This window comes from Electrophorus electricus, chromosome 2 (genome assembly GCF_041902795.1).
Source record: "Electrophorus electricus isolate QZ-2024a chromosome 2, ASM4190279v1, whole genome shotgun sequence".
NCBI classification, from domain to species: domain Eukaryota; kingdom Metazoa; phylum Chordata; class Actinopteri; order Gymnotiformes; family Gymnotidae; genus Electrophorus; species Electrophorus electricus.
The window spans coordinates 33183295-33210967 of record NC_137498.1 but is presented as its reverse complement, the minus strand read 5'-3'; the positions used below and the strand labels follow the sequence as shown (position 1 = coordinate 33210967).

General features: G+C 40.5%; 3 protein-coding genes across 9 annotated transcripts; all 3 read right to left on the bottom strand.

Annotated features, from left to right (window-relative positions):
• Window positions 1-11514, bottom strand: rhot1a (ras homolog family member T1a). Of its 3 annotated transcripts, XM_027022197.3 has the most exons (21): window positions 11068-11514; window positions 10353-10411; window positions 10068-10149; window positions 9874-9917; window positions 9749-9802; window positions 9584-9636; window positions 9292-9400; window positions 8543-8644; window positions 8208-8306; window positions 7983-8091; window positions 7739-7859; window positions 7337-7421; window positions 7030-7175; window positions 6834-6934; window positions 6583-6713; window positions 6406-6489; window positions 6177-6299; window positions 5729-5931; window positions 4416-4538; window positions 2186-2323; window positions 1-1334 (listed from the first exon to the last, which is right to left on the bottom strand). In XM_027022197.3, the coding sequence occupies exons 1-21, from the start codon at window positions 11102-11104 to the stop codon at window positions 1217-1219; spliced, it is 2121 nt and encodes a 706-aa protein (XP_026877998.2). In that variant the 5' UTR covers window positions 11105-11514; the 3' UTR covers window positions 1-1216. The 3 variants fall into 3 exon arrangements, with proteins under 3 accessions (XP_026877998.2, XP_026877997.1, XP_081555820.1); XM_027022196.3 differs by lacking the exons at window positions 2186-2323; window positions 4416-4538; XM_081699694.1 differs by lacking the exons at window positions 1-1334; window positions 2186-2323; window positions 4416-4538 and adding an exon at window positions 2342-3089.
• A 140-nt stretch (window positions 11515-11654) lies between these two features.
• Window positions 11655-17358, bottom strand: adap2 (ArfGAP with dual PH domains 2). Of its 4 annotated transcripts, none has more exons than XM_027022183.3 (11): window positions 17117-17358; window positions 16612-16742; window positions 16277-16368; window positions 15676-15758; window positions 15016-15125; window positions 14572-14721; window positions 14012-14095; window positions 13704-13766; window positions 13446-13523; window positions 12847-13075; window positions 11655-12741 (listed from the first exon to the last, which is right to left on the bottom strand). In XM_027022183.3, exons 1-11 carry the CDS (start codon window positions 17202-17204, stop codon window positions 12716-12718), a joined length of 1134 nt encoding a protein of 377 aa, XP_026877984.1. In that variant the 5' UTR covers window positions 17205-17358; the 3' UTR covers window positions 11655-12715. The 4 variants fall into 4 exon arrangements, with proteins under 4 accessions (XP_026877984.1, XP_026877983.1, XP_081555838.1 ...); XM_027022182.3 differs by having other exon boundaries at window positions 11655-12744; window positions 17117-17356; XM_081699712.1 differs by lacking the exon at window positions 16277-16368 and having other exon boundaries at window positions 11655-12744; window positions 17117-17347.
• Window positions 17359-17952: 594 nt separating this feature from the next.
• atad5a (ATPase family AAA domain containing 5a) lies at window positions 17953-27626 on the bottom strand. Of its 2 annotated transcripts, XM_035529487.2 has the most exons (24): window positions 27540-27626; window positions 27245-27358; window positions 26930-27005; window positions 25102-26834; window positions 24914-24992; window positions 24671-24829; window positions 24422-24557; window positions 24241-24319; window positions 23963-24144; window positions 23735-23883; window positions 23411-23558; window positions 22906-23253; window positions 22647-22743; window positions 22452-22534; window positions 22230-22369; window positions 21936-22107; window positions 21600-21761; window positions 21193-21408; window positions 21033-21097; window positions 20726-20906; window positions 20443-20609; window positions 19504-20366; window positions 19189-19347; window positions 17953-18758 (listed from the first exon to the last, which is right to left on the bottom strand). In XM_035529487.2, the coding sequence occupies exons 3-24, from the start codon at window positions 26981-26983 to the stop codon at window positions 18680-18682; spliced, it is 5451 nt and encodes a 1816-aa protein (XP_035385380.1). In that variant the 5' UTR covers window positions 26984-27005; window positions 27245-27358; window positions 27540-27626; the 3' UTR covers window positions 17953-18679. The 2 variants fall into 2 exon arrangements, with proteins under 2 accessions (XP_035385380.1, XP_035385381.1); XM_035529488.2 differs by lacking the exon at window positions 27245-27358 and having other exon boundaries at window positions 27540-27614.
• Between the last annotated feature and the right edge of the window lie 47 nt (window positions 27627-27673).

The following is a 27673-nucleotide window of genomic DNA, read 5'->3' as shown; positions in this document are numbered from 1 at the left end:
CATGATGAATGTAAGGAGCTTTATTATCTAAAGTGTAAACAAACAGGCCTAGATCACACAGTAGTTTATTGTAAATATCTGAAAGGTCAGAAATGAGTACAACAGTTGTATGACTTTGAATTAGATTTGCACTGAAAACTGCACAGTGAGACATGCTGAGACTAGACAAAGGGCAAAAAAAATAATAATGCAGTGGTCAAGATTGCTAGTTAGGTATTAGTACATATACAGTATAATGTAGATCTTGATAATGTTCTCATAGAGACCATGTTCCTTTGACCTTACCACAGAATCCACACATCCTAGAGGATTAGGAGCTACCTGGTACCCACTAGGACCTCACTACCTTGCCAAAATGTAGGCAGGTTTATAGCTAGCTTTCTGTCCATAGGGTATCTATGGGGGCCATGGAGAAACCCAACAAATCATAAATATAAAAACAAACCAATCAATAAAAATCAATAAAAATATATATCCTATGTACTGTGCCTACGTCATGCAATAAACATAATACACTCATTGACAAACAATGGTAACAATAAATTAATACAGCTGAAACATGCGCAAAGCATAATGACTTACATGGGTGAAATGGCTTCAGTTCAGTGCTGCTCTGCGTAACAGGTGCATGTGAATTCTCAACTGGCTTTTGTTCACTGCAACTGGTAATCCCCAGACATATTTACATTTATAAACAAAAGCTTCCTTCCTTTTGCTTTTAACAATGTGTCTCTGCCTTGACTGCCTTATATGGGCCAAGCCAATTAATACTGACCTGAGAAAAATATCAGTAAGTGTAATTTTAAAAATGCCCAGCAACTTCATTTCCGGCAGGCATCACCTGTATACCACTACTAAGATGGCCGAGAAAATCCAACCACTATGGAAAAGACACAGCTAGAAAAAAGGACATACTGAATTTTTATATTTATATATATATATATATATATATATATATATATATATATATATATATATATATATATATATATATATATATATATATATATATATATATATATATATATATATATATATATATATATATATATATATATATAAATAAAACCTCAAAATGTAGCTATCTATCATTATTCTATGTCCATTTCCTCTCAAAAGGGGAATGTCCGGGATAGAAGAAAGGTGTGTTTTTTTGTTTGTTTTTGTTTGTTTTTTTTAAGGGATAGTGTCATAGTCACATGCTGGCTGGAACTGATCATCGCTGCTTGAGCAGAGCTTTGTACATGGCAAAGCCCAACACGGCAAATACGGTTGCACCAACACTGGCCCGCAGCCAGAACGTAGAGTTCTTCAGGTCCGCCTGGGTCATGTGACTGGGAGAGGGAGAAAGAAAGAAATAATCATAACACAATCCTGATTAATTTGTGAGGGTAAATTATAAATGACAAATCAAACTGAAGCTGGCGTTGCCAAAAGCACTCAGACTCCACAGTGAGGGGTTTTACATATTGAATTTTCTGGTGGAAGCTGCCTCAGAAATTTACACTCGTTTGATTTGTCATTTGGTTTTCTCTAAACAGTCAACTCCACGCCCCCAACTCCCAGCCCAGAGGGCGGAGGTCTAGTGGAGGTATGTGGGTGGGGTAGGTCTGGTTGGGGGAAAAAACTCAGAAGGGAACAGCAGGAGCAGTGAGGGAAAGAGCAAGGCAAGCAAAGGGGCCCAGAGCGTGAACACTCTGATAAATGCACATGAGAAAGGCAGTAGAAAAGAGGTCAACAGTACAAAGAAATCATACATTCGTCATTTTAATTGAAACATTGCTAGCCAACATATCAGAAGACTCACTCATCCTCAACCTTTTAATATTCACTATTCTGCCTGTGTGAAGGTCTTTCCCAAAGCCTAAAGAACCATACTGGCCTCTGCAAGATAAAAATCAATTCAGACCAAGCAACACAGTAATCCAACCAGGAGATGCTCCACCAAACACTTTCAGACCTTGACTTATAACATAAGCCCAAGACTCAGTAAAAGAGCAATGCACAAATGAGATTGGTCACACTCACTGCAGTCAACACTGGAGGACAATTTCAACATCTTAAAACGGGTTCCATTTGATTGTGCAGGGACATGGCTTGAAAATCTCTGGTTTGGAACAGCAAATGCATCGGTGTACAGCAACATACCCCTCGCACAAAGGCCCAGGTGAGGCTGATTTTTTACCTGGGCCCAAGGTGGTTGACAGATGATTCCATGTAGACTGAGTCCTCTACAAAGCTGACTGCATGCACCTGATGGATGAGGCTGGACTCCTCATCAGTGGAAAGATATGCACTCAGCTCATCAACCCAGAGCCCCAACCTTGCACACATGCACATGGATACAGCACTTCCACAACGTAGCCCATGGCAGAATCAGCCGCCCAGCCCATGCACGCGAGCTGAAAGAAGCCTGTTTTAATGAGCAGATTAAAAATGAAAGCTCAAAGCCCATTGAGCACTGAAAACCTAAACTTAATTTTAAAATAATTTTTACAGAATTAAACTGAAGAATCTTCAGATTGTGGGCTTATAAGATACCTGGTCAGAGTAGCATGTGAATGTGTACATTCTAGTTAGCATGTTATTCATGATGAGTCAACCATCAAATAAAGGATGCTTTAGAACTTGGGACACAAACGTCAGACCAGGATAAAAAAAAAAAAAAAAGCCCAGCCATTAACAGCCACTCTCCTTATTTATTTTTTATGGACCTTAGATGTATATGGTGGCCGTTATCTACTGAATCTGAAGAGCATCTGCCTACAGTAGCATTTCAGCCACTCAAACCAACACACGCAAGCACCAAACCAGCAACCCCAGAGAAATGTTTCTTTACAGTGGTCCATACATACTAAATGCACCAGGCTTAATAAGTAGGACAATTAACCATTAAAAACCGCAGACATACAGACACACCAGCAAGTATTCTTTAACCCTTTCTAAGGTTAAATGCCTGCAACGTCAAAGCCGTGAAGTAAGCATTAAGGTTGAGAGTGATGCATGTCTATGCAGGCAGGGGTTAGCAGGAGGTGAAGAGATGCATTGCAAAAAGGAAGAGGGCCAGCCAGACGCATGAGAATGAACACCTACAGAGAAAGAGAACAGAACACCATGATACAGCATGAAACTCCAAACATATACCAAACATCTGTAATGTTGACAAAAAGACTTCTCTTCAATCCTATAAGCAAGTACCCACTGAAACCAACAGACCAACAAAGATTTCTCTCAATAAGAGTTCCTTCCAAATGTCTAAATGTAAAAAAGCAAAATGTCTCTTAAATAAGCATTATACAGAGTAATGAAATCTGCTAAACCTAAATCAGCCTAGAAACATCCTCACACAAGATGACCCATAACATGTTAGTTTAGAATTTGTTAGAAAGCCATGCAAGGAATCATCTATGACCTTCAGGATTAAAACAAAATGATACATGGAAAACAGAAAACAAAGACCACTGAGGCCACTATTCTCTACATGACAGGAGGAATGAACCAAACTTAGTCCAGATTTTCCATTTGCATATCCACCCCAGAAGATTACAATATGACTAACAAATACATTAACTGAACAGACAATGAGTTCACAAAGTAATATTTTTTACTGCTGTCACCACAAATACTAATTAAAAGCTAATGAAAGATAACAAGCTGTTGGGGCAACTAGCTGCATTAAGTAAATTAGGTCCTGTAAGGGGTTTCCTATTAGCCTTCATTCCAACATTACCATTTTTGGGCAATTTTTTAGCAGAAGGACCAAGACTACAGTGCTGCAGTACAGTAGAACAGATAAGTCCTATGACATTTTAATTATGATTTGAGCACTAAGATCAATTTTGACAAGTCAGGTGTTCAAAACAGCAGACCCTGTTCAAAAGTGCTGGGTCAGATCCAGGTGAGGAGTGTTTACTGCTTTAGCTGCCTGGTTTGTAGGCCTCCATCAGGTCATAACTTATGAGAGAGACGAGGTCATGGACGAATGGGACAGAAAGCTGCTGCATGCTAAAACACAAATGTAAAGGAGGCATTAAACATAGCTTGTCCTGGCAGGGAAGGATGGATGAGCCATGCTTTACGATGCACAAAATCGACCAACAAGAGCTGTTAGACATGACCCGTGTGTTCACTGCAATGTGTGACGAAAACAGAGTAGTAGACAAAGCGTGCATGCAATATCCCACCACAAAGGCATTGTCAGACTGTCAAAACCACAGAACAGAAAGGCCTGACTATGGATAGCTTATCTAAGTCTCAGGGATTGACCAACTCAACTGGTCCCAGTGGATATGCAAAGTGAACAGGCTGGACTCCCACTAGGGCAGCCCACAGGAGGCATGTTAGGAAGCATAGGTTAAAGGTGGCCCAGGCACACTGGAAACAGGAGGGTGGGTTGTCGGAGCCGGGTCAGACACCTGATCAGAACACCACTGTAGAGTATGGCCCTGATCGAGCGCAGGAGCTCACAGTTCAGCAGGTTCTGACAGAGGCAAAGGTTGCACCTGTTGCAGGTGCACCTGCAGCGAAGCTTGGTGTGGCTGCGGACACACACACACACACCCACACACAGGTCACAGATGGTGCATGTCCAGGACAGCTGAGGCCCAGACGGTCCTCTCTCAGGAATAGAATGTCTGCTCTTCCTCCTAGTAGTGCTTGAATGAAAGTGAAGCTTGGAAGCATAGGGGTGTGAGCAGGTCAAACCAAGACACAGTAACAAGAATAACTGAATTCTGAAAACTTATTCAGTTTGCAATTGCAATTACATTCCTAATGGAGAAGGCCAATGTTCCAGTGTATGTTACAATATAAAAGTAGCTCTTCCACATCAGCAATACAGTAGGCTGAAAGGAACCATATGACGAACTAAAACAGCACTCTAGCTACAAGTGTGCTCTCTAATAGCAAAAAGCAAGAGGTGCTGAACACAATTGGCTGTGAAGAAACTCAATTCAGACATACAAGAGATGCTGGCAAAATGTTACAAGCCATCACACACATGTACAAAGCTTTAACAAATGTCTATGAACTGCTTCCCTTTAACTACACATGAAAATAAGGAGCATTTCTTAACTATACTACACAGCAGTGTTCCAGAAGTATTATGTACTGATAAAGAGGCATCCTACTATTAAAAAAGCCAAAGGCAAATTTCTTAGGAGGATGTACGTCTCAGCTAAAAGTGATTTCGGATCAATTCTGTCTTGGAAGGAATCTCTGTTAATGAACTACAATCAATATTTCATTCCAAGAGAGCAATGATTCAAATGAAGTATATTAATCTTTTGAATTAATCTACTGAATCACTGGAACAGAGTGCACAAAGCAATCCTGCTAACAGACATTAGTTCAACCTTTTTAGCAACCAGTGTTAGGAACTCTGCCCTCAAGACACTGCCTTTAAACACACAGATTAGATCAAATCTGGGTGTAGTCCGAATATGTACTGTGTACATATAATAATAATGCCATTTTGAAATCTAAACACATATCTGATCGCTTTTTACTCTCCTCCTATACCTTTGAAACATCATAATTAAAAACTCCATATGCCAAACTTTTATCTAATAGGCTGCCAGAGCAGTAGAGGCTCAGGTACACAAACAGAAGGAGAAATTGGAAAGAAAACCCGTTCTAAATAGACAAAAAGGATGAGGACCAGCAGCTGGTGGAGCCATGCGGGAGTACGCAGGGGGTGGGATCTGGGGTGGCGGGAGTGTCTACTCACGGATACATGGCCATGGTGGTGAGCTTGTTGTAGAGGTCTTTGCTGGGTGCATCAGCCGTGTTGCAGGTGAACAGCTGGGGTGGGTGCAGCTTGTGCCGCCGGCAGAAGTCCAGTGGTGACAGGCCGTACTGCTGGCGCACCTCGTGTAGGTCAGACTTGGCAGCAATAAACATGCACGGAGTCTTACTGTCTATGAAGTACTTCTGAAGAGGGAAGGGACAGGGGTGGGGATCACTGACCAGCATCACCACACCCACAGCAACATCTGTGACCTCTGACTGGCTCAAGTCACAGTGGACATACTCTGGTAATATTACATGTTGTGGTAATATTAGCAATCAGCTTTTTTTTTTTTTTTTCTTTAAATCAATGAGTATACAAATATAAAGACACAAGTCTTCGATAAGCACATTCTGAGAGTCTTGGTTTATTTGTTTGGCTCACAAACCTTATAGGCCTTTGCACAGTACTCAAAGGAATGGGGGTTACTGATGTCATACACCAGGCAGACAATGTCACAGGCCAGATCAGTTTCTGAGAGGAACTCAAAGTCTGGGAGAACCTCATGCAGCTGAGACAGATACAGACAGAGGCAAGTTTTAGAAGAGACCAGGCTCAAGACTAGCATCATCCTGCAAATACACCCATACCCTGAGGGTAGAGCCATTGTGACTTACAAGCAAGTACTTCTCCTGCCCATAGACATACGTGGTGCTGATAGCATAGTAGGATTTGTGGTCATCCCTGATCCTTTTTTGTTTCTGCAAGGAGGGGGAGGGAAAAAACCCCAAAAAACCTGTGAAAATTTCACGGATTTGTGGAGTTGTGATACAAAGTGATCCAGTTGTACTTACGGCTAAGTTCCTGCCCAGGAAGGCCTGCAGGAAGCCGCTCTTGCCACTCCCTCTTGCTCCCAGGACGTTGCAGCGGAACACGTTGCGTTGGGTTTGCTTCTTCTGCAGGTCAATGCGCTTGTTTCTGGTCACTGCACCAAGCAATTTTAGATTAACACAGGCAAAGGCAGAAAAGGACACACAGTGAAATACATTGTGTTTCTCTCTCTTTTTTTTTTAGTACTTTCTCTCACACATACACACCCACATACCTGTGATGGCAGCAGCTTGTGACTCCTGTTCATGAATGATGGAGTAACCAAGGTAACCCAGGTATTCCAAGCAGCGCTGCATGTCTAAATATGTTGTCAGCCTGCATGGGATAACAGAAGGTCCATGAAGCCATGACTGAGTGATAATGGGGAAGGAATTAAGGCCTTTGATTAGCTCTCTGGCATTGGGACTCACGTCCACTGAGACAGGTAGCCCTGGTAGGTGATCCAGCCCTGCTCATTGGTGCAGACTGTGGTGTTGACATCAGGACCCCAGGGCATGTAAGGGAAGACTTTAAACAGGTCCTTCAGCTCGTCAGGGGACAGAGCACAGTCACGGTCCTGAAATACAGCCCTCGTGCTATGACATGGTCCCAAACAAGTGACTTACTGGCATCTAAAAACTAAAAATCTAAAGAGCTTCATACACTGTTCTACTATGCTACCCTGTTTTGCTCAGTAACCAGAGTTAGGCAGCGATCTAACTGCATTCATGAACTCACCTTGTCATGCTTGTCAAAGACACTCTGCAGGAAGAGGTAAGCATTGTGATTCAGCTCTGTAGTGCACTCTGGAGGGATTTTTAATCTGCCAAACAAAAAGAGGTTGAGCAGGTAAGGTGGCCTTATCAAAGCAAAACTGTTCCTGCTAGTGGCAGAGACTGACAGCAAAATAGCCTGCTTGAAGAGATTTTAGAGCTCCTTTCAAAGCAATACCAGTGTGCAAGACTGGTCTGTCAAGGAAGGATTTGTAGCATGTTCACTGTAAAAGATGCTCAGTGTATATGGTCACTCAGCATCTTTTTTTTTGCATGACTTTATTTATACTGCATTGCTTGATTTAACAGAGGATGCTGAGCTTACTGTTATCGTAAAACAAAGAGGGGGCCACTCGGTGGGACTCACAGTGGAAACAGGTATTCCTGCGTAAGCTCCAGGTCATCATCATACCCAAACCGGCGGAGCACGGTCCACGTTGTCTCATGCCGTCCTCTCTGGATGAACAGTGTGTGCAGGAACAGGAAGCCTGGCACAAACAGAGCACACAGCCAAGTCAGAGGGGCATGACATGCTACATGGGAAGGTCACATTTAAAAAGCCACAATGCAGAGGGGGGGGCGGTAAAACTCTGCAGTCTGGCTTGCCCCACCTTTAAGGGTGAGGCCATTGCCCTTCACCCCATCTGTCATGTTCCGCCGCACAACATTTTTTACATCCTCCAGGGCTTGAGGGGCCAGTGGCATGTTGAAACAGGTCCTCTGTGAAAAAGGAGCAGCCAGCTATCAAGCTAACCAAATCTGCATCAGTAATTTCACTTCTACATGCTCACGTAAAGTTAGCTTCAGTATACAGGGATACAGTGAGAAGCCTGTACCTGAAAGAAATTGAGCTCATTATCATTTAGGATGCCGTCGTTGTCCAAGTCCGATATTTTGAAGATTCGAGTAAGTGCTTTGATGCAAGATGGTTTCATCTGCAGACATATCAAAGAAAAATTATTAAGTAGCCTTTACTTATGATTCAGTTCAACTTCTGCTGTCGAACTGAACCTAAGACCATATCTAATATTGTTGTCTAACAAACAACTCATCTCACAAGGTACACCAAATGTGGCACTGGGAGCAAAGTGTCTTCTATATTACCTGCTAGTCTAATCAGGGGTGGGGTGGGGTTGGGATGGTGGGACTGCAGTATCCAGGAATTCCTTACCTCTTTTTCCTCTGGGCAGTACAGAGGCCCTGTGGGGTGCAGAACAGCCTTCTGGGCATAGTAGAACAACTCTGAGATATTCTTCAGGTTTTTTGCAGAACACTGAGGAAGAGCAATAAAGAGTCTTGACTAAGAAAAACTTGATTACTTGTGATTACTTGTCTTAGCTGAACTAAGCTCACGGGTAGCACCTTTTCAAAGGTTTGATATAGTAAGTTTTAAAAAAAAAAAAAGTATCTAAATATAACCATTTTTGCCTTTTTTCTGCTTATTGATCTCCTAAATGGTGGATTAGCAGTAAACATACTTGAAATAAAATATTAAAACTGGATCTAGTCATTACATGGGCATTCAAATAAGAGGCATTTTGGTGTGCACAGGAACTCTGTTTATGCAGCATGGTAAACCTTGCCTCTCCTTTTAGACTGAAACTAATCCCACCAGCAGGCCATGCCCGGTCATCATATGACCGACTGGGTGATGTCCGTTTCCTGCATGACATTCTGCACTACTGCACATCTCCTTAACTCTACAACAGTGAAATGATTATAATTTCCTGCATACAATCTCAATTAGGCAAGGACTGAGAGATTGTTTACAAACATGCAAAATAATATGTCTTATTCTATACAAAGACACAGAATAATCTTGGTACTACAATAAAAATGTAAAGTTCAGGCTAAAACTTGGTGCAGTCTTAATTCCCAAAAGGTTACACGCTTGAGCATATGAAGAGCTCTTCCTTTTACCTCAACACAAGTCTCGATTTCTGAGTACTGGTTCATTATGGGTAGAATTGTCTCCATGCTACTGTGCTCCACCAGGTCAGACTTATTTCCCACCAGAATTAGTGGCACTCTGCAAAGCATTACACAAACCTTGTACTTTCAGGTGAGCATTATTCATGTCATTCCCAGAGATCAGACAGAAATAAACCCTATATAATGATTTGGAAAAATATGGAACTGCAATTTTTCTAAGCAATACAACAATTTTTACTGTAATTAAAGTAAGCCCAGTGTGAGGGCATGGACTACACACCTGCTGTCCTTGTCTGTTCTGTCATTGATAAGTGGAATCCAATGGCTTGTCACCTACAGTAAATTGAACAAGTATATGAAACAGCACTTTCTAACTTATGAACAAAGCAGCGTTCAAGAACATCAATGATGCAGTTAAGTGTTTGCTCCAAGGACAAAGGCCTACCTTCTCTATAGACTTTTTGTTGTTTACAGAGTAGACTATGCATATGACATTTGCCTGTAATGGAAATAATCAAAGTATCAGACATACATCATGCACAGTTTAACAAAACATGAAATCAGTCTCACCTTAGATATTTCTTGATACAGCTGCTCATCTGACTGTTCTGCTTCTATAGAGTAACATGTCAACACATGACAATAAGATGAGAGAACAAGTGTCAAAAACAGATCAAGAGCTTTGTGAAAGAGCATTTTTTAATCAGCTATGGAACAGTGTAGGATCTGGATGAAACTTGCTTCTCTGTGACCCTGCGTAGTACCTGAGTAGTCTACTATATGTGTAGGCACTCTCTCTGGGGTAACATCAGCAGGAATTGTGATTTCCTCAGCACGGAGAGGGACCTAAAGATTAGCAACACAGCATTTGTTTAAATGTAAGAGTAAATTAACAAAAAAAAAACAATTTAAATTTCATATCAATATTTTTAATATGACCAAATATGCATTATAATGCATCAATATTCTAATAACATGTGTAATATAATATTCCAACACAAGTAACTGCTAATTCAGTTCATCATTGAATGTTCATCATAAAACAATACCTCATCAGGGAATTCCTCACTGACAAGCGACATAATTAGTGAGGTCTTCCCAACTTTAGCTGTGTGGGGGGAAAAGGTTCTGGGTCAAACTTCGATCCAAATATGATTAATAAGATAAAGCATGCGGCTGGACTGATAAACTAACTGCTTCGCACATAGAAGGAGTTCGCGAGGTTTGCTCAATAACTACACTAGCGGGCGCGAACATTAACATTCACACGTATCCTTTTGGCCGCCTTATCCAAAACGTGTGCTACTTGCGGCATCTACGCCAGTACCATCGTTACCATAGCTAAATGTTATAAATAGTCCGGAGAACTGCGAAATAGATACAACGTGCAAAACCCGACAACTAAATAAATAGGTAGCCTAGTACGCACTTCTAGTCAAATAACCAATTTAGAGGACAATCTTTAATAAATACTCCGATAATGAACCAATTCAGTATGTAGCTACCGTTACGAATTTAGGTTGTGTGATAAGCTTTGGTGTAAGAAATTAGCTAGCTAGACTGCAGATAGCTCTTAAATCGAGGGCATCAATCTTAAACGTCCATCTCTCGTTGTCGTGGCGAACAAGGCCGTTGAATGCAGGCTGAAGAAAGCCAATACAAATCTAAAGCTAGCCAACACAAAAACTATTTAAAAGCGGTGCGTAACCAGCTATAGCTTGCTTCTGCAAGAACGAAGAAATGTAGCTAGTGTAGCTTACTTACGTTCCCCGACTAGCAATATCCTTACGTCCTTTCTCATGATTACGAACAATACTGCGTTAAAACAACAAACGTGAGACTCGTTCAGATAACATGTAGCTATCTATCTATCTTAAGGTAGCTCAACCAGCAACACTGCTAACTCCGTGACTGTGGCGGCTGTCCTAATGACCCAGGCCTGCGCAGGCCAGCGCTGCTAGCATAGTGGCTAGACTGTAGGGCAAAACGGACAGAGGTTTCTTCCTATTTCCGCATTAACAGATTTTCCTTTTTTCTTTTTTTTCTTTTTAGCTCTGACAGACACTCAGCACCATTCAGTTTTATTGCTGCATAAAGATGAGAACTATTTAAGTAAAGACGATCCTTTTGAAATTTAATTCATGACATTTCTGTAATCACTTTTCAAGCACACGCTGAAGCGCCAGTCAAACTATTACCCGGTAATTACGGAACCTCACAACGGACAGAAACTAGGAACGCTAAGAAAACGCACATTTCTTTGCACCATTTTATTGACTAGGCAGCAAATATCGCCCCCTGTGGACCGGGAGCATAATATAGCTATGTATATCGTGATTCCCCGTGGGTTTACCAAAGTTGATAGATACCAAATGTGATAGACACCAATATGTGTCCTATTCTAGGGAATATTTTAGTGTAGCCTTTTATTTAAACAGGTATTGAAGAAATACATTTGGTTCTTGAAACAAGGTAATTTCATGTTTGGCACATAAAATCAGAGAGTTCATTTTCCTACAGGACAGTTAGATAAGCAAAATGAGTGCTTGGATAATTTATTAATGGAGGTTATACTCAGGGGCCGTTGTTCACTTATCCACCTTGACTGTTTAGACAGATTCACATGGAAAGAGTAAAAATGTAAACATTTAAAGTTAACAATTATTCTGTTTTCCTCATCATGCATTTTTACAGCTTTCCCATATATGATATTGGAACTTTTTAACCTTGGGATTTGTAACAAATAACCCATCCAAAATGCAACATAATGATAATGCAATGACATTTTTTGTTTGTGTTTATTATAGCAAGGAAACATACCACACATCTATGCCTGATTTGTATGTGCAACACAAACTCAATTCAGTGAAAAGGCTTTGAAAAATAGTTTATACAAGAGATTCCAAATGGTTTTATATGGAGAAGACTGTCAATCCTTTTTTAAAATTATTATTTATTTTACAGCATTTAGCTGATGCTTTTATCCTAAATGACTTACAATTATGACAGTACAATTTCATTAATTGAAGGTTAAGGGCTTTACTCAAGGGCCCAACAGTGGCAACTCAGCAGTAGTGGGGCTTGAACTGGCAACCTTCTGATTTCTAGTCAAGTACCTTAACCATACCTTGTACCTTGTACCTTGTGCCATAAGTACCTTGTGCCATACCTTGAGCTGTGCTGTAGGAAGGAAAACAGAACATTGTGCAAAGCTGTGGCCTTCCATGGTTCCCACATACTTTCAAGCAAAGCTCTGAAACAATTCTTCCATGAATGTTGTAACATTCAGTTGGTACATTTCAGAGTTTGCTATGATCCTGAAGGCCTGAAATGTGGTGTCATTGTATGTCTACTGGTGATGGGGTCCACTTATCAGAGATACCAGTCCTTGGTCCTTTATGACCTAACAGAATCATCTTCGCCTGCGGATATTGGCCTCTGCTGAAAAAGAGGAAACAGAAGCTACGAGCACTGTACTAATCAGCTCCTGTGTAGTGTCACTACATTCATTTAACTTGAATTTTCAGATGTGGTATGTCTTACTGGCATAATCCTGGGGCAGCATGGGTTTTGAGATGACATGCCTCAGAGCGTCCACCCACTCCTTCCGCTCACGCTCCTGCTCACACATAAAGATGAACTGCCGGTTGGGAGTCCCCACTGCCAACCCACACTTCCATTTGTTTCCTCTGGCCCCCTTGGGCATGCACTCATTCACCGAGTACCCATGATGCTCTGTTCCAATGAAAATGACCCCAAGCTCCACAGCATCCTGAGGGTCAATTCAAATGTATTTTCAGTAACAGTTCATCATTAGAACATTCATGTTTGGTTTGCATCTGGTTGTCTTGTCTGCATTTTAGGGTGACTGTAGATTGCTTTGTGATTTGAATCTAATGTGGTTGAAGCTTTATGTAATCTACCCTTCAGTGAATGGGATATGTTACAAAATCCATTTGCAATTAATTCTGCTTTATACATAATCACTCATAATATAAAATATCTATTTTGAATCTGTAATCTCGCTCATTTCCTCTTATAATAAGATTTTCCCTGAGGAAATGTTCTTTCTGTTTAAGACACATTCACGTTTAATTTTTGAGGGATTAATCTATTTAGGATTAATATTAATCTTTTCCTACCATCTGAGTTTTAAAATAGAGTAGTTTTCTGTCCAGGGCATCCAAAATGAACCATCTCTTCTTAAATGGCTCTCGTTGCTGTACAATACACAGACACAATAAGAAAACAATTAACTTTAAATGTACTTAACAAAAAATTCAATAAAAAAAATATGTGCCTGAATATTTAGTATTTTGCTCTAAAATGTTTATAGGAATAGGAATTTCTATGAGAAGGCTATTGTCCCTGAGTTCTACAAATGTAAGTGTGTAACCCACCAAAGGGCCCGTCTTCTCCATAAAACCCTCTTTAAGGTAGTTTCTGGTTGTCCATGGTATCAACTTGCAAGGAAAACACACACAGCGCTATTTAAAAAAACATGTCTATGCTTAATAAAGTTTGAGGAAATACGATTAAATGTTTCATGGTGCTTTCCACTCCTGCTGCATAGCCACAGTGGACATTGTTAGAAGTAAAAGAGGAATCTGGAAAGTCCACTTTTAATCACTGGTTACAAGTGAGCAAGGTATGCTGGAACAATTGACATTGCACCAATACTGTAGGCCCCTATAAAAAAAATACCTACCTCATCATCAGTAGCTGTAGGAAATGCTGTCTTCAGGTAAACAAAACGTGTTGCCCTAATAGCATTGAACCAATTTACAATTTCCTGAAAGGGCAATGGGCAAGAAAGCTTGAGCACTAGGACAGATTCTGCAAAATACAGAGAAGCTACATCTGCAATTGTAGTTGTTTGTTCTAATTTAACCTTTAAAAATTTCAATCTTCAGGTAAAACATATGTTGTTATTAGCCTGAAATGTCTATTGATACTTAAATAATATAAATTAGATAAATGTGATTAGAAAATGTGACAAGTCATGCTTGTTAATACTTTTTTCTTGGTTTGAAAAAGTCAAATCTGCCATAAAAACATTACTCTGCTTGTCTGAAAATAAATTCAACTGGTTGTTTCAAAACTAGGCAAATAGTTCATGAATAACCTGTCTGTAATTTCACACATTTAAATATTTTTTTCCAGCTTGGAGATGAAGAACTAAAGCAAACATGATTTGCCTCTCTTTAGGGCAACATGAAATATATAAGGCAAAAATGTAGAAAACACAAATCCACAAAAATGATTCACCTGACCACTTTCATGGTAAACAAAGAGGTTCCGGGTGTGGTCATCCACTAAGTATGTTATTTGAAGTCCATTAGCATGTCCAATCTTCTCAGGCTGAAATGTTGCATTCAGATTCTTTATAGATATAATGGCCTTTGCTCCTTTAGATTCCTAAAAGGTGAAGGGGACTTGTTATTTAGTTAGTGATTTGAATTAGTTCTTGAAGCATTCTTTAGTAATTGATACATCCTTTAGTTTCAGTTTGTTTATATTCCAAGCAACCTTTAAAACGTAGACATGCTTACACGTACAAAGGCCAGTAAAAATGTATAAGATAATGTAACCTAAAGTAACCTAATACTAATACCAAGTCTTGATTCAGTTTAACTGAAAACACTACTGCATCTGTGCCAAAAATAGCTCTGTGCTCAGAAAAATTGCTTAGGGTGCATCAAGAATCCTCACATCCTTCTTGTAGTATTTCAAGCTGAAATCCTTCTCTGATAGAACAAACTTCCTCTTGAGAAACTGTCCATTGTCCTTCCCTTTCTTCCATAGCAAGCCTTCATATAGGCCTAGGCTCAGAGTCAGAGATATTGAATAAGGAAAACAGGTATTCAGTGTTGTTATTTAGAGGTAACAATTTACAGTTCATGCATGACAGACTGAATATGGCCGATTTTTAAATATTTTATACACAGAGGGGACATGTTCATCTCTGTGGGACCCTTTCATAAAAAAGGGCATTAGACAAGTATTTTGAAACATATAGTAATAATTATGAATATATTTAAGTAAAGCATGTTACAGTGGATTCACTCTGTAGGTGTCATTCATATGCTATGCAGTTAGCTATGGGGAAATTAAAGTACTGTCCTTTTCAAATGAATAAATAAATCTGATTTTATTGATCAGTGCATTTTTACATTTAAAGCGGATGAGACATGTTACAGTCAACCAACAAGCACACACAGTAAAATAGGTGCTTTATAATTTGCAGCTGACTGTGCACAGGCCAGTCATTTACTACAGCCACATGGCAGGAGCCCCAAATCTTTTGTAACTCCCTTTATTTTTAACATATTGGTTACTACAAAAAAAAAATCAAATGAACAACAGCTGTACCTGATGAATAAGATCTCAGCTTATTGTCCTCTTTAAATTCCAGTCTTTCATACTTTGCTCTGATCCATTGTTCTCTCAGCACCCTACAGCACACAGAAGAGCCATCTTATATAACATATAAAACACACAGTTGGGTACTGCCCTCCATACAGACCAAGCCTGAGCTAAAAATATAAATGCAGACATGGCTTTTTAAATGTGTTTATTAGTTATTATTATTTTCTGAAACTGAGTGATCAAAAGCCTATGTCACTATTTAACAGATTACCAACAGATTTGAGGAGCTGAACAACCCACTTGCACTGCAAAGTTTGTAGACTATATGGAGAACCAAAAGGACAAATCAACAAGTTCAAAGCCCTGATATCCAACACCAAACCTACCCCTTAGCTGAAACAGGAATCATGAAACATGACTGCTTCCTCTTATTGTCACCAACAGTAATGCAATTCCTATCTTCCGTGCGTTCGCCACATCAGCAGCTTTCAACTTCTCTAACAACTCATTCTGTTTTATATTAGCACGCGAAAAAAAAATGGGAAAATAATTTAAAGTTTCCGTGTCTTTGAATGACCTCAGGTCTCCAAGAGGGATTACTTACTCACAGTCATGTTGCTGTGGTCGATAATAAAATACAGGGACGAATTTCTCATATAAGTCTTTTGCAGCTCCGTTTCCATTTAATTTCATAAACTTCACCGGAGGGCATTATTCGGGCACATGGAACACAACAGTATCCAGTGTAATGACAAAAGTTATTTCAGTTATTAGATATAACTCTTGACACTATGACCATCAATTAAATAGCTGAATAAATCTCGCCAATATTTAGCATATTACAATGACAGCAAAATATGAGGTCGTCTAATTGGTACATAAACGTAAAAATAACTTTAGTGTAGCAGAACAATTTATGTAGGCTACAATTAACCTTACCTGCACAAGTTCATCATCCCAGAAGTCTAAACGTATGGATTTGACGCGACTTATACTTGAGAGATTGCGATGAGTTCCAGAGCAAATCAGACAAATAAATACACCAAGATTATACGATGCCCAGTCTGGGTCTGCAGTGCACGAAAGAGGAGCAGGTTAAGAACGGTTACGACCGCAGATATATTGTACTTTTGAGGGGTTGGAGAGTTGAGGTTGGGGTTTGCTGCAAATTAAACCTAAAGAGGTCTATATTGTTTAGTCTACGAGGACATGAATTTTCATTTATTCCCTGAAGTTCAGGCTAAATCAATAGGCTATCTAGAAACGAATTACTTTAAAAGAACACCAGATGAATTTATAATACAATGTTGTTTACAATGTATATAATATAGATGACGTTCTGTATTTTTTAAACAGACAAGTCCACTAAATAACAAAATCCCTGTAACAAATTACGAGGTTTGTTTGTTCCTATTACAGGGTAGATTAGTTAACTGTAACTCACCGGAGGCGCCACAGTCTGCACAGCAACTGTTATCCGGCAGCTTCGCCAATTCCAGAAGAGTCTTTTTATTTTTGTCGCGATTTGCCATATGAGGAGTTGATCGAAAGCAACTTTAATCCACTCTGATACCTAGGTTGGTTTTATATATAGCTTTTCATTCTCTCAACTCGCTACTGCGTTGAATTCGTGTGCCTTCGATTCCGCATTTGGTAGCGCTGCCAGCATTATGGCCACACTTTGACGCGTCATTGCGCGAGATCCTAATGGACACGCAATTATACATAATGAAAGGATATTCCTGAAACTGCACCATCGTAAGTTATACTGAAACAATACAGTGGATCTCCACTGTGAACAGAACAATACTTGTTTTTCACTAAACGCACATCATGAGTAACGCTCCTGTTAGTCAGTCTTAAGTCAGCCACATGCGTTAGATGTAGTTTATTATACTTTTGCTATATTTATACTGAGAATAGTCCTATCGGTTTGGCATTATTAAAGTGAACATTTTCCGTTAATAGGCATCAATATCTGTAGGTTTTCGAAGGATAATTACGACAAAACTACTCAGAACAGTAGCCGTACGGGCAGGAAAGTCTCCATTACTGAATTCTTAATAGATGTTTTATTACCGTTCCACGGTAGACTACCGTAAAGTATATCCTCATTACCACGGTCACTGTGAGCCGTGACCGGTGTAACACAGGACTCGCGGTGTAGCTGTGACTTGCCACACAAGCCGCACCGCTTCTGGTGTAAAATAGGTTTAAACCGCAGAGATTTTACACAAACAAACAATAAGGATACCAAATTAACGCCCTTTCCCCTCAAAAAACGAACCAATAAGATGCAGTGTTTATTTACTTATAGATTGTTCACGTTGAAACCGACACATTACTGTAGAAGTCTGACTTAGGAAAACAAATGATACAGTATAACAGTCATACAGAATACCGTAAGATGTAATCAAGTCTTCTGTCGTGAAAAATATTCACATTTATTGTCTTTGTTTTCACTGTTTAAAATTAAACAGGGAAATTTGTAAATATTAATTATGAACAATATGCGTGTTGAAATTATAGAAAAGTAAGAAAGTGAAGTTATAGTTTATATAATTATAATAGAACTACAAATGAAAAATAAACTTAAGTACCCAAAAATGTGTCTAACTTTCAAGCAGTCCACCTTGCAGTGAATAGGTGAATAAGCAAATATGAGATAAAAACAAAGACCTGTTTATGTGGCATCTACAAAAATTAAAAAATAATTAATGTTACAATAGATACATTTTCAGAGGAAACATGTTTTGACAATTTGCATGGTTCACATTTATTACTCAATAAAATATACCGTATAACAGAGTACAAAAGATGAGCTCTCCACACGAGGTTAGATAAAACAATCAAGTACTATCCACTCTCTACCAAGTCCAAAAAACAAGAAACAGAAAACAAAACCAAACAAACAAAAAACCCCACACTCCTAATAAAAGTATATTACAATACTGTACAAATTCATTTTAACCAGCTGCCACAAACCTCTGCTTCATGATCAAATGAATCAAGGAAAATCTGAACCTAGCTGCTGAATAGTGCTTTTGGGAAGATCAAGGTTAATGGTATTGAAGTAGTGCATGAATCTGCGGAGAAAACCAGAATATTCACCATTAACACATTGTATTTGGAAAGTGTTATTGAAGTCACATTAAAACAATATCATGTAATCACAATCTTGGCCCACTTCTCTGTGCACTTGGATGGCACCAGTGCCCTGCTCACTATTTTACAGTAACAAATATATATTAAGAGCTTCAAACTGGTTCACTCAAAAGGCATGTATTTTATGAGCAGGTAGAGAGATGTAAAAACCACATTCCATCCTTGCACATGAATGCATGTGCTCTCACTTCAAGCTTTATTAGTTGGAAAGTCATTTCTATTTATACAGTAACTTCAATTTATTTGCACTGTTTCACTCTGGTCATTTACCTTACCCAAGTGTAGATTTGAGCTCTACTAAACTTGAAAAATGCCAGACTATGGTGCATCTACAGTCAGTTCAACTCTCACCTGCGTTTGACCCTGCCCTGTTCTTTCAGTCTCTCTGATCTGCAGATGGTGCGCAGAGAGGGCAGGTGGTCCATCACTGCTGCCAACCTGTTGCCCAGAGTGCAGAATGACCGGTTGGTGAGGACTGTGCTCATCACATCCCTCCTCACTTCCATCACCCTGTAACCCACAAGACATCAAATTTACACATCACAAGCTGTATAAGTCATTCAATTTTAGAAATGTATGAAAGAATAAGGCTGGTAAATATTTGATAATACCCTGCACACATGTTCTGAAAAGACCCCTCCATCCCCACAGCTGTTAATTCCTCACCTTGGTTCACAGAGTGTACTCTGCGCAAGGCTGAAATTTTGCCTGTGTGAGGCTATAGGAAGAGTGAGCTCCTCCACAGCCTCTTTCCTGATCTGTTCCTCCAACTCCTGGGCCACAGTCCACGCTTTAGAGATCCCAGCCCTGCACTTCCAAAAGCTCAGACTACCTAGCATGGCATGGATTTCTTTCGAGTCAAATGCACTCGTATAGCCACCGCTCTCCAGACAAACTTCATCAGTCATTCCACTCTTGACTGCTGCGCCTGTCCAGTTAAAGGACTGTGGTCTACAAGCACCCTCTGCCGTCCGAGGCTGGAAGTGCAAAGCAGAATCCATGAATGACACATAATCCAGATACTCAGCTAAGGAGCTCAGGCACTGTGATACAGGTTTACTTTTCTTCCTCTCAGTGTCAGCCAGCTTGACCCTCATCACCCTCACGGGAGCAGCTTTAGATGCCCGTGGCTCTTGACCCTGTGCTGGCCTTAAAGTATGGTCCCCAGCAGCATCACAGTTAGGGTTAGGGAGGGACAGAAATCCTTCGTCTGACTCAGAGTCCGAATTAAGCGCATTTTTATGGTCCGCATACAGTTGCTTTTTCTGCCTCATTCTGGAGGAAACTTTTAGAGGGCTCATGTTAGCTGTGTTCTCATCATTCTCCACTTTACTGCCATGTCTGGCTAAAAGGCCAGGCTGGGGGTCTGGGTTTGGTCCTGGTTGCAGATCAAGAGTGGGCTCAGGCAAAGGACGAGTGGGCAGTGGCAGGAGCACCTCCAAGTTTGTGTAGAGCAGATTCACACCTCTCCTTTCAGTCTCTGAGAGAAGATCCCAGCTCCTCAGAGTCTCTACAGCCGTAGGTTCACACTGAAGAGAGACCATAATTAGTAAATGTAGTCTTTTTCAGACAAATAAAAATGAAAACGTAGAAAAGGGAACTTACTCTAAACAAGTCCTCTACAGTCTTTTCTTGCTGGATGTTCAGGAGACCCAAAACAGACTCTGTGCATCCAGTATGGCAGGGTGGTAAACTGGCTGGATGTAGCTCTCTACCAGAAGAAATGTTCTCTACTTCAACAGCTTCTCTCTTCACCTCAACCTCAGGGGCTTCTGAAGAAAAGAAAAGAAAAAAAAAAGTATTGAAGAAAACCACTCCTGTGTTACACTGCTGAGCTTGTGTACTGTTTTTCATTTCTTAACCAAGTAAATTTTCTGGAGCACTCTACCGGCTAGCGAGATTCTCTGCTGGACCTGGTGTCCTCCTCCACTGCGGGACCAGAACTGCAGGTGCAGGAGGCTCTGCCGAATGTCACAACTATTCCAGCGAAGCAAATCCACCAGGTCCCGAGTATCTGTCCTAACGTTTTCAGCCAAACACAGGAGCTGCAAGTAACTCGCCACATGGTCCTGGGAGGAAGGGCGGGGGGGGGGGGGGGGGGGGGTTGTTACACGAGACAAGCTCAACCTACTCAACCACAGGTGTGTCTAGTTTCTAGTAATAACACTGAATATTCATTGTTCAAAATATCTTACCACAGTAGGAGCTTTGAAAGGGATTTCATCAAAGTAGCCATCAAACACTGTGCTGAATGTTGTATCTGAAAAGGAAAGTATTCCCATTGATATTAGAAAAAAATAGACAGAAAACTTGATCAAATTTTGATTTGATCTACATCACTATAGTAGCACCCACCACTGGTTGTTAGGATGACCGGTCTCTTGGTTGTGGTCATGAAGGTTTTAACTGCAGCCAAGAATCCAGAATCATCTTCAAATATGACATCAACCTCTTCAAACAGGATGAGAGATGTGGCAGTCTTCTTGCCTTGCTCTTCAACTGAAGACTGGGAGTCAGGCTCTTGACTCTTGCAGCTAACTTGTGCCATGTTGGCAGATTTCTTGGGACAGTCTTTAACAGCAAGAGATAAGAATCATGAATAAAAAAAATAATAAAAAAATAAAAAATTGGTCATTTTATGACCTTTTAAAACAAATTTCTTTTCTTTTTTATTTGATTACTGAGAGGGATGCTAACCAAAAAAAAAGGAATAATATCTATATTTAACACTTTTTGTTAATGTTTGGTTTCAGAATTATTACGTCTTTGAGATGCAGCACCCCTGGCTTCGGGCTTCCCACCCATTTTGAAGAAACTGGCTAGTGAAGTAGGTGCCAAGTTTCTTTTCCTCAGTGTAGCACCTCGAGGAGACTGGGGGGGTTTCCTGGGAGATGACACAACTGTTCTAGGGGAGTTCACTTTCCCTGTGACAGGAGGTTAAAATTCATGGAAAATGAATTGATGCCATCTCAAACCAAAGCTACCAAGATCAATGCTCAAAATAGCATTTGGAGAGAATAATGATTTAAAGTGAAAGCAATTAAGATACAATAGAGTAGACACAATGTGCATGCTTTGTCTTCAGTGTGTGCACCCACTGGGTGAGCAGCCGAGTTTAGAAGCATTGCCCCAAGTACTGTAGCTGTTGAAGTAGGTGGGCTTATTGGTATTGACCCCCTGGATGTCCACTTGGTGAGACTGTGTGGCCTCCTTCAGCTGAGATAAGATCTGGCGACCACTTCGCTGAGAAGAGCAGTTCACCTCAAACACCTAGGACAGAAAATCCAGTGAGCTAAGAAGGCATAAGAGTCTATTCATATACTTCTAAACAAACTAACCCTGAGAACACTTTAAAGTCGAAAAAGGTGCTTCCATCAGGGGAAAGTCCAGACCTTAAAGCCCAGCTCCTGTGCGCAGGCGTATACCGCAGCGGTTTTGCCAATTCCAGTGGGGCCTGTGATTAGCAAGGTGTTACACAGCTGGTCTTCATCTTCCGCCAGCTCCTCGACACCATCGTCTCCTAACCAAGAATCTACAATCACACAGAGCGGTTAAGAAAACAGGCCTCAGATGTTTCAGCTCCAGGATTCATCATGAGAGGTTTAGGACTTTACCATTACTGTCATCCCCTTGTTTTTGCTCCTGCCGTTTCCTTCTCTCTTCACGGTTAGCCCTGAGTTTCCACTCCTTTAACCAGCTAACAATGTAAGTGATAAAGCAAACTCTGTCATTAATCTTTCCACTTCAGTTTCCATTATGGAAAAACACATGCATGGAAGTCATTCAAGCAAGCTCATACGCAGTCTTACCTGTGCACCTTCCCAACAGAAGCCATGTTTCCAATGATGTCACTAGAGTGCTGTGGCTGGTACTTCTCAGTCCATAGCACATCCTCCCTCACACCATCTGGGGAAATGAAGATATAAAAAGACAAGTTATGTTGAGAAACTGTCACTGTGTAGTGGAGGGATACACAAAAACAAAAACAGCGTTCAGTATGTGTGATGCAATGTTGCATATCAAAGTTCTGTAGCTGACACAAAAGAAAGGAAGAAAGTCTCTCTTCACCTTTTGCACCGACAGTCCCTGTAGTTGAGGAATCAACTGGAGAGTCACACTGGATCTTTTCAGGCGTCAACAACACTACAGACTTATGCTCCCCCTCATTCTGCTTGCTCCTCCGGGATTGCCTCTTCCGGCCTCTTCTGTGGGTTGGAGTGTCAGCAGCCTCTCCTGTTCCCCCGTGCTCTGAGACTGGGCTCTCTGATATCACTATTGGCTCTTCTGCTGTATGGCTTGACCTCTGCTTCTTGGCCTGCTTGCCTGCCCTCCCTTCCTCATATACACGCTTGCGCTTTCCTCCCACACATTCATTTGAGCCAGCAGAAAAAGCCATGTTTGAGCCATCCTCAGGCTCTGAGGAAATTTAAGGGAAATCAGCAAGAAGCAGGTTAGGGTTACATTCAATTCAATTTTTAAATGCAATTCATATAAGTCTAAAAGAACAATAAATGTGTAAAAATTAAGGCATCTGTTTAAGTGGTCTCACATCAGATTGCTAATGTGATCTCACCTGCAGGAATCTGCAGGGAATAGTCTTTATGTCTCTTTAGGAACCTCGTAAAAAACCTCTGTGCAGGGAAAGAGGGATTTGAAGTGGCAATTTTGTCCAACAGAAGCTGTCTAATGGTCTCTGTAAAGTTTTCTTGCCAAACAGACACCTACACAGATGTTTAAAAAGAGAAATTACTTCAGAAACAGTATAAAGTTTGAATGCCTGAATGCTCAAAAACAGGAGTATTAGTTGTGATAAATGCAATAAAATAATCACACATTTGTTACCACTTGACATCCAAAATATCTGTGTATTTCTTAATTTCATACCCTAAAAACTTACCCTTTCTCTGCATGTTATCTGAACAGGTAGAGTGGGGTGGTTGGCAAGTCTGTCTAAGAACACCGGTGGCATTGATGATAAATGATAAAACTCCTTCAGGCGATGAAGCAGGGGACTCTCAGGCCATGGAAGAGTCCATATAGAACAATCTGCCAACGTCAAGAACAAATCAGTCAGATGCAACTGATTGCAGTAGTGACTGACATTTTGGGGAGAAAAACATCTTACCAATTAATTTCTGCTGAACGTGAACCACAGGCTGGAATGAAGTGCAGGCCTTTGTGTAGGCCTCTCTGTTAGCTGCCGTCTTAGCCATCTGCTTTTTAAAAGACTCCGGAAGGCCACTCTTCAGAAACTCCCTCTTTGCTCTGAACTGTTCGTCATCTTGAGAGTTCTCTGGACTGTCACAGCTTTTAAAGTAAAAGACAAGAGCTTGTTTCTACAGTTTTATTTTAGGGTGAAAATAAAGGCAGATTTATTTCTATTCATAGATGACAGAGTAATACCTGCTGTCATCAAAAATAGAGATCACTGCAGAGGGTCTCTGGAGTTTTTTTTCAAGGAACAAGGGGCCCAGTTTGGAAGCTACAAAAACAAAAGCAAGCAATAGTAATGGTAAACAGATCACTTTATAATAAACAAAAAACAAAAAGAAAAATCATACACATTTTAGAATTTTTAAATTACCTGTGGTTTTCTTTGAAGCTTTACTTTGAGGTATTTTCTTGCCTAAAACATCATTCAGACTACGAACCATTTTCTGGCTTTCTTCAGATGTAGGTGCAATGCTGCTTAAATCATCTTCCAAGAACACAACAGAGTCCTGCAAATAGGAAGTCATGTTTCCAAACAATAAAATGTCAAAAGACCTCAGACTCTGAAATGAAGCCCTTTGAAATGATCTAACCCTGCACATAAATAAGACAGTGGCCATACCTCATCCTCACAGTAATTTATTTTGACAGATTCCTTGCTCCTCACAGAGCGCCGCACAGGAGACATCTCCCCAGCAACAGCCTCTTTGCTTTGCTTCAGTGCTTTGGCTTTCTGGATCAACCTTTTGGCCCGTTTTCTTTTCTTCATTGAATCTGATTCCTATTAAAATGTCCAGTTAAAATAATATAAATGTGTATAAAAGTGCATTTTTCTGATAATAGTTTTAAGTAAAGAAAGAGTTACCTGCACTGAAAGAGGACTCGATATTTCAAATTCTCCAGCTTTGGTATCAGAAGATGGAAATAGTCTGGTGAATTTCATTCTAATTAACAAACAGATACAACATTATATAGCAAGTTCTCTTACTAATTTATCAGTCATATTCTATAAGACCAAAGTGCTAACAACAAAGATACCTGACCAGAACTCACCTAATAGGGCTTTCTCTTTTGTCAAGTGGATAGAGCATCTCAGCCCTGTAAACACCTTTTTTGGGTCTGTGGGTTCTTGGGGTAGATGCCTGAGCTGGGTGCTCCTGAGATACAGCAGAACCTTCTGCTTTCTTCTGGCTTCTTGTCTTACAAGACGATGGATCTCTTTTAGGCACAGCAGTAGTCTGTCTGCATGTGTGTTGTCTGGAAGACCTCCTAAGTTCTCTGGCAGTTCGCCTATTACCCTCGTCAGTGCAACCACTCTCCATGCCCATCTCTACTGAGGTGGAAAGTTCCTCTTGTTTTGGAGTGGGCAATGATACATCTTCAGATGAATCTTTGCGACTTTTCTTCACAGACTTATTTCCATTCTTCCCAACACTGCTAGGATCTTCCGGTTCCATACTCTGACTGATGGTCACATCAGGCATGTTCTCAGCAGTTTTCTCCCCAGGTTCCTTCTCATTTGTCTCAGGAACTTTCTCCTGGGCCTGCTTCAGTGTGCCAGAGCCCTTTATGCTTTTACCTTTAGCTCCATCCTGACTTGGCTGCTTGAAGGCATTCATGAATTGCTTCCTTTCTTCTTTGGTGCACTTAGGGGAGTTGCTGGCTTCCACAACAAAAAGCTCCAAATCTTCTTCTTGAACAACTACATTAGATTTCCTCTTAAGGTCAGGCAGAACATCCACAGACACTAATGGGTTAGTTGAGGATGTCTTTAAGTTTTTTACTTGGCACTCTTTTTTAGTTTTACTGAAAATTGATGCTATTCTTAATTCAGAGCCCTTGGCTGACTCATGATTTGGAGATATGGGATGCACTTCAGCTAGGACTGTAAGGGTTCTTGGTGATAACTGTGGAGCTTCAAACACCATATCACTCCCATTTTTAGTAATACTTAAGGCATCTACAGCAGAGGTATCAGACTCTGGAACTGCAGTGTCCTCTTCCTCCTTCTGGCTTTGTAAAAAGTCTTCAAATGACACAGTAATAGTGCTGCAGTTCAGAATGGAAGTCTCATCCACATGGACTTCCAGACTAGCATCACGCAGAGACTGCTCATGCTCAGCATTACACAATTCACTCCGACTGGCCTTTGACTTCTTGCTTTTCCTCACCACAGACTTTCCACCTCTACACTTGTCTTCCCTGGTTGAAGCATCATCATTGCCTATATTAACACCCTCCTGAGTTGGGTTATCCAAGGTTTTACCTTTATAACTTGGTAAAACATCCTTTACTGTCCTGTCATTCACACAAGTCTCTGTGTTCTTAGTTTTAAGAGGTTCTTCATCTAAGATGATGTCACTAATTTGAGAGAGCAAGGCTGCAGTGTCATTGCCAGGGACACAGATACAACCTCCTCCTTTTACCAGATGTTCAGTTGGTGTCTCCATCACTGCACAGCTATCTGTGAGCACATCATGCTGCTCCTTCTGTAGCTTGTTTTGCTCCTTGAATTTCCCGGGCCGTTTTTGTCTCTGTGCTTTACCAGATTTAACACATCCCTCCTGACAGACAGATGACTCTGTGGATTGAAGGGGACTGTACTTTTGTGAAGAGTTTTTTCCTGGCTTTTCCTGAGCAGGAGAGGTCTTCCTAAAGTAATCCATTATGTTGTTTGACCGAGGTGGGGAAAATGGTTTCTCCACACCCCTGGTTAAGGGCATGAAATAATTTGTGATGGTCCTTGTAGGCGGTGGATCATCATCTTTCTTCAACTTCTTGCATGGCTAAATACACAAATATAGTTGTTAAGCAACTCAAAAAAGCTCTATTAACAGCTAAAAAAACCCCTCTGTAGCTAAATAAATAGACAATGACAAACCTGAGTAGCCTCAAAATCTTCAATAACAGCGGCCATCGCAGCAACGCCAGCCATTGTTGATTTCCAAATTACAGGTCTGTGGACACAAAAAACAATGACGAGACACAAGAGGTCATTCATTGGTTGAGAACGCTCTAGCGAATGCAGCAACAGGTATTAAGTAATGTTATCAAGTTATGTCGCTAGCTATTGCCTTCAAACGTAGATGATAAATTAGCAAATTACAAAGATAGCAAACTAGCTAACAGCCAGAATTCATTAACAATTAGGTCTAGCATGATAGGCTAAGTATCTTAAGGATTTAAAGACACCTACCTGTAGTTTTCGTAGAAGGAAATTCACGATAGTTCATTGCCGAGGCATCGTAAAACACAGCGGTTAGTCTAACATAAAATCCATGATAGTACGAAATGCTGGAGAAACCGCTGCCTAATAATACATAAACACAAACTAACTCTTCTAGCTAACATGGTTAGCTAGCCAGCAAAAGTATTCAATAACCATATGATGTAGTTATTTAAAAATAGTGGCACATGTGATTAACTTTACAGAAACACCAATTTAAGATGATATATTAACAAACATCGAGGAAAGTATTTAAACTGCTCACATGTCTTTGTACAACTATACAAAAAAACGTTAAAATTGTTTCAGTCCGCTGTTCCTCTTCCCGCAAATGGCGCCAAACAACGTTGACCGCTTTCTCCGCGCGAACTACACCAATCACATTCGCCTTCGTCACAG

Excerpts from the sequence above, each read along its gene's own strand:
- atad5a (XM_035529487.2), bottom strand. The coding sequence starts at position 26,983 with ATGGCTGGCGTTGCTGCGATGGCCGCTGTTATTGAAGATTTTGAGGCT. Across the intron at positions 22,744-22,905 it reads AGGGACTGTCGGTGCAAAAG|ATGGTGTGAGGGAGGATGTG; the intron begins GTGAAGAGAGAC and ends TCATTTCCCCAG. Across the intron at positions 21,409-21,599 it reads GGGTGCTGCATCTCAAAGAC|ACTGTCCCAAGAAATCTGCC; the intron begins GTAATAATTCTG and ends TTGCTGTTAAAG.
- rhot1a (XM_027022197.3), bottom strand. The coding sequence starts at position 11,104 with ATGAGAAAGGACGTAAGGATATTGCTAGTCGGGGAAC. Across the intron at positions 7,860-7,982 it reads CAATGGCCTCACCCTTAAAG|GCTTCCTGTTCCTGCACACA; the intron begins GTGGGGCAAGCC and ends TGTTTGTGCCAG. Across the intron at positions 7,176-7,336 it reads TCTTTGACAAGCATGACAAG|GACCGTGACTGTGCTCTGTC; the intron begins GTGAGTTCATGA and ends GCTGTATTTCAG.
- adap2 (XM_027022182.3), bottom strand. The coding sequence starts at position 17,204 with ATGGCAAATCGCGACAAAAATAAAAAGACTCTTCTGGAATTGGCGAAG. Across the intron at positions 15,759-16,276 it reads CCACAGCAACATGACTGTGA|GGTGCTGAGAGAACAATGGA; the intron begins GTAAGTAATCCC and ends TGTGTGCTGTAG. Across the intron at positions 13,076-13,445 it reads TCTATTTTAAAACTCAGATG|GATGCTGTGGAGCTTGGGGT; the intron begins GTAGGAAAAGAT and ends ATTGACCCTCAG.